We start from the raw sequence: 6,142 nt of genomic DNA, 5'->3' as shown, positions 1-6,142 counted from the left end.
TTTTTTTTTTTGTGAAAAAGACAACTTATTCCTATTTACCACTACACCACGTGCTTTGTAATATGTCACTTGGCATGGTTTAGCTCCTTCAAAATTGTCACCATCTTTTTAGATAAATGAAATGACGAGTCATGTATTGTCCCATGGGGCTAATACAACATTACAAAGATTTTCTTAGCAAAAATCCTTTTGAGGATCTTTGGACATGTTCTTTCATACATTCAAGTGCTTTAAGATTTTTAGTATACTGGAAATGAAATATATAGTGATTTGCTCAGTAGATATTTGTGGTAAAAAGAACTACAAAATATAAGATGACTAGTTAGTACCTACTGAGTACATGCTGATATAGATCAGGCACTGTGATAGGCCTTGATGTAGATTAAACCATTTAGTTCCCACAACAATATCTACAAGATGAAGAAATAAATCATAGAGATGTCAGTGACATGCTGGAAGTCGCACAGCAGGAGAGCGGTAACCCAAACTCCCCATCCCCTTTGAAGTTACAGTCATTCCTGTCCTACAGGCAATTCCTGTCCCAATGGCCAGATTTTAGGGAATATCCTTTTATACTCATGCATGTCATATTTATTTAGTTAATAAATCATAAACAAATGAGGTTAAAGTAAGTGAAATGAAAAGTCAGAGTATTTTATCACAACCGAAACTATTCTTTGCTGTTGAAATGAAAATCATTAGAAACTGGAAAAATCCTCCCCCTTGGGTGGCATGACTGACACCTCAGTGCTGAGTGTTAAGTCAGTTGCAAAGAAGCACGCTAATGGTGGGGGGGTGCATTCGCACCCTACTATCCGCTGTCTCTCTAAGCTCACCTGCTTGCTAGTTAGTTAATGCACCAGTGGCCTGGGTTGGCGTCAGGAAGAGAACCTTGTTTATCTGTCCTAAGCTTGTCTTCCCTTGGGGTAATGTTATCTTCCTTGCTGGGTGGTTATGACGATTTCAGGAGATAACAAAAGTTAGGCATGTACATCGTGCCTGGCAATTATTGGAGAGACTATTCAGTGATTTGATTTTCTATCGTTGCAGGAATAACCACTCAGAACTGTTCAGGCAACCATCTTAGTTTGCTCCGGTTGATCAGGTCACGGAGAGCTGGATGATTCACCTTTGACTCACTAGGTACTTAGAAGAATGGGTTAAAACCCCATTCTAACGTGTGCCAGGTTTAGAACCACTTTGCCAAGAGCTGTTTTATTTTATTTTTTTTTTATTTTATTTTTTTTTAAAGATTTATTTATTTAGGCCCTCCCTGGTGGCGCAGTGGGTTAAAGCACAGCACTAAGAAGCTGAAGCCACTTCTGCATGAGTTCGATCACCGCCTGCCCGGAGGAGATCCACATGGCATGGCAGACCTCTCCTGACCCATCAGTCAGCCTGTTCTGCTCCCCACTCTGTCTCTGGTGGATCCTCTCACACTCCGCATCTCTAGCCTGTACCCAAGTTTTGTATGAATAAGTAAATAAATCTTAAAAAAAAGAAAGAAAGAAAGAAAGAATTAGGAGCTAGAACCCATTTGAAAACTTTTTTCAAAGTACCTGAAATTGGCATGCTTTTAAAGAAGGGCAATTTAAGAGTTTTGCTTTTGCTAGAGTCATCATGGTTAAATTCTCAGAGTCAAAAACTGTCATGTGTCTCTAAATGTGCAAGTTATGAATAGCTTTAAAATAATGTCAGTCACTAGCTAGCAGGCCGGCCAGCCAACAGCACAGTTCTTGGTAGCCATCAAGGAAAAGCCCTTTGAAGGCAGGTGAGAAGCTTCTCACTAACCATGTCAACCCTCTGCTTCCATACTAATGACTGTTTGGGGATAGAAACAGAAACATAGTTATGTCCTGACAAAAGTGCTTACATGAAAAGTCTTATTTAGGGGTGTAAGTTCACAATAATGAAACCAACAAATATCAAGCTCTTAAATTAGCTAGGTAGAGGGGCAGGATAATGGTCCTTATAGCCAACTCTAACTTTCAGTAGAATCATTGAAAAGTCTATCACAGCTCTTTTTTAAAATTTATTAATTTATTTATCTCTTTACATTTTATTTTAAAACAATATTTACTTTCCCCTCCCCCAATTCTATCCCAGCTCTAAACACCAATTGTCAATGTATGTGCAAACATTTCACATATATATTATTTCACCCAATGTGCCAGACATTTGCAAACACATTCAGGCATAGATCCATTTTGACCCGTAATAGCATTTATCACTTTATTAGTTTGTAGCATCTGAATCAAATTCCACTCCCTGCTGTTTTTGTTTGTTTGTTTGTTTTCAGGAGAAGCTTAGCATCATTTAGAATGTGATGTCCCATGTATGAATTACTGGCTAAGTCCTTAAAAGTATCAAATCATTTTGCAGAAAAACCCATTGACCATGTTCATTATACATGCAAAGAGAAATGATTGGACTAGTGACATGAATAAGATTGAAAGGCCTGTGATTAAGTTCTAAAGTGGGTTTCCTTTATTTGAATTTCACTTGTCAACATACACTTATACCTTACACTCAACAGATAGCCTTCTCCTTAATGCTATAAAAAGAATTTTCTGTATCTGAGAGGAAAAACTCTGAAATGTCGCATGAGATACTCTCTGTGCAGAGATACAGATAATGAAGCACTCTCCACACAGAGTGATCACACCATTCCATTTGTCCCAAGTTATGAATATCTGCTGGTTTAGCCACATATCTATATCTCTTTCTCCCTACACTTAAGTTTCACCATTATCATTTTCATGGAGCTGAAAACAAAAACATTTCCCTAACTTTCCTTATAACCTGCTAAAAGTAAGCAGATATTATTCTGAACCTATTTCCAATACCATTTGAGAACATATTACAACAAGTGGTGCTACAAAAACAGAGATTTCATATAAACTATGTTAGAAACAAGTTAAAGTTCAAGTAAGTTATTCAATCATGGTGATAATTTCTCTCTGGTCTTTAATATTATCATGCAATTTGTTCAGCCTGACCGAAAGAATGTGGTGAATATTAATACTGTTAACATAGAAGTCTTTTGACTTAGCATTTTACCTAGTCTCTTCATTAAAAGTGTTGAAATCATGCAATGAAGTTGGTGGCAGGAAGCTGGTAACATTCATATGTTTTGCTGAGAGTAACAGAACCCCCACATACAGAATCACACTGGCTGACCAGGTGAAGAATTTGATTTCCCTCTCAGACCTCTAATATTCCTGATTCAGTGATCTCAGGGAACTTAGCACAAATTAATTAATACTGCTTGATTCTTGTTGTGAAGATGTGAGAAATGAATATAAATAAACATGTATATATAGAGATGGAATTCCACATCTCCCAGGTTACATATAATTTTATTTCAACATCCTGTTTGTATATTGAAAAATAGATTCATCAACAAGACTCAGCAGAATGTAAAGCAAAGCACTATTATCATCATCAGCATCATCATCAGTATCATCATTATTAACATTCTGAATTTCCAGGAAAAGGTATGTATTGATAAATTCCACATTGACTATCCTGGAAGGTTTATGACGAATTTTCTAGTCAAAAATTAATTCTAGTCTGTCTCAGATCTGTCCAAAATATCTAAATCAGTCACCCAGGATGTTGGCATACTGAGCCTCTTTAAAGCTGGTTCCTTTAGTGTTCACCAATATGAGCTACTTGGGGTCACATAGCTATCTTTAATCCCTCTCCTAGGTCTCTAACCTTTCATATTTGTTTGGTATTCCAGTCACCAGATGGAAAAACGGAAGTGCAACACGGCCACATGTGCCATTCAACGCTTGGCAAACTTCTTAATTCATTTCAGCAACAGTTTTGGTGACGCTTCCTCACCTACCAACGTGGGACCCAACACGTACGGCAAGCGGAACACAGCTGAGGTCTTAAACAGAGAACCCCTGACTGATTTTCCCCTGTAGAGGTCAATATATTCAGCTCTTATTGGTTTACAAATAAGCACTCTAGTGAGTTCCTGAATATCTCATTGTTGTCTTTTTCGTGCCTGGAGTGAATGCGTGAATCTGTGCTTGCCTGCTTATTCTAGTATATATGAATTGTCACATTAAGAATTGGTGTAAGTTTAAATTCAATTATGATCCCATCATACTTTGGCAGTGTTTTTAAAAATGAAAGATTTTCCTCTAGATTTTATTCTTAAAACATTTTAAAAAGTCACTTCCTGTGTTTTGATGGCCTGAGTTTGAAAACAAAGGACTAAAGAGCAGTTGGAAACTTAGTGAGTTGCATACAGCAAAGAGATAAGCCTGTGATTCTGAACATTAGAAAACCAGCAGTTATTAATACCATTATTAAGCTATCACTTTTGCATTAGATATATGAAATGTATCAGAATGCTATTTCTAAAAACGTAAATGAAATCCTACACCTGACTCAGTCAGAATGTTTTTAAAAGTTCTGTTCTTTGTCGTATTAGCAAATACTAAGAGGCTATTTAAAAATATAAGAGTAACTTGTGTTCATGGTAAACTTGTGTGACCATTTTGTGTTACCTCCAGTGAGCTTTTATTAGATGTGTTGCCTTTTATTTTATTTAAGTGTCATTCAGCAAACCTTAGTCATATTCTTATATAGGATATTATGAAAGCAACTTGTGTGCTCATTAATTATGTCTTCGAATAAAAGACCCCAGACTTTGGAAACTACCTGCTATATGGTAACTTCATTATTGAACTTCTGTTTGTATGCTGTGCATTTTTTGACAGTAGCTGCAATACTGAACAAGACATAAAATGTGGTAAGTCAAATCCTTACTAGATGTCTGATTTGCCTGACAGTGAGGAACCTACAATTATAAACTACTATCATGCACTATAAACTACCATCAAGTAGTATAAACTATTATTATCATGCTTTATCATACTAGGACCCTACACCCCTCCTGATTGTTCTCCAACCTTCCATAGCAGGGTCAGTTTCCAAATTTACATTTTTATTACATCCTCTTTCTATGTTTGTTGGTCATTACTAAATACATCAAATTCTTTAGTCTGACCCTCAAGCTTCTGTAAGTCTGCCCCCTCTTCTCTTTGAGTTGATCTCATTATTTTACTTCATCTATTTATGCCAAACTCCTTGATTAATTCAGTTTAGCTGATATTATGATAGTTGTTCTTATTTTCTACCTTCTGTCTCTTCTTTAGTTTCTCTAAGCCTTTCAAAATTTTTTCATTAACAGTGTCATCAAGAATCTTTTCTCAAGGTGGCTGTCTACAGTCCCCAAATAGAGATCTTCCCAGAAACCTAGCTGCCTGGCACCCCAATCTTGGACTTCCTAGTTTGTCAGAGAAAAACATTTCTGTGTTTAAGCCAAAAAAAAAAAAAAAAAAAAAACCAAAACCAAAAACCTTTATCAAGCCTTTGATCATTGAAAATTTTTCCACCCACTGATTTCTTGAACATACTTTGAGAATATCTTTTAGGTTCAAAATTTAGCTTCAAAAGTAATCTGGTATTAGAGTCGTATAGTACTACCTACTATCTTATTTGTATTAAAACATGTATTATATATATAATTATATTATTTCTATATGATTTGTACCATGAATACATTTCCCTTCAACCCTTCAACAGTGCTGGCTTCCTTAGGGTAATCACTAAGATTAATCATTCACCATTCCACAAATTTCTCAGTACATGCTCAAGAAGCTTAAGCTCATCTACACATGCTGGGGAAAGTTAGGGAACTTAAGCAGTTCCCATCATCTCTTCTAGATACTGTGCTGCATAGCGCTTACCAGCTCTTACCTTTTGAAATGACTTGACATTTACCACATCTTCACACTGATGTTGAAGACAGTTAATTGTGCTATCTAATCTATCATACAGATTGTGGAGGAAGAAAGCACCTAACACTCTCTCCCAGGGTTTTAGCCATGTAACTAAAATATCTGATGTATTGTCAGGATATTAGAACATGTTAATTATGTGTTTCATGTCTTGATTTGAGTTACTAAAACCATGAGGAAATGAATTATTCAATATTCAATACACTTAACATACACAATTGACTATTTAAATTCTATAATTACTGAAAGAAAAATATCCTAAACTGCTGTAGTAAGTGGGACTGAGTGAATTCCATAAAATGGAATGTTACAGAAGCAAA

General features: G+C 36.0%; 1 protein-coding gene across 1 annotated transcript in view; it reads left to right on the top strand.

Moving 5' to 3' along the window:
• The window catches only part of IAPP (islet amyloid polypeptide), a 6,539-nt gene extending 2,604 nt beyond the window's left edge, over nt 1-3,935 (top strand). The window contains exon 2 of the mRNA XM_004693130.1: nt 3,746-3,935. Within this exon, the coding sequence (XP_004693187.1) occupies nt 3,746-3,935 (190 nt within the window). The remainder of the gene's footprint in view (nt 1-3,745) is intronic.
• The last annotated feature ends 2,207 nt before the right edge of the window (nt 3,936-6,142 follow it).

This window comes from Condylura cristata, unplaced genomic scaffold (assembly GCF_000260355.1).
Source record: "Condylura cristata isolate star-nosed mole 26May11 unplaced genomic scaffold, ConCri1.0 scaffold00036, whole genome shotgun sequence".
NCBI classification, from domain to species: domain Eukaryota; kingdom Metazoa; phylum Chordata; class Mammalia; order Eulipotyphla; family Talpidae; genus Condylura; species Condylura cristata.
Note: the sequence above shows the minus strand (reverse complement) of the source record. Positions and strands in the feature narration are given on the sequence as shown.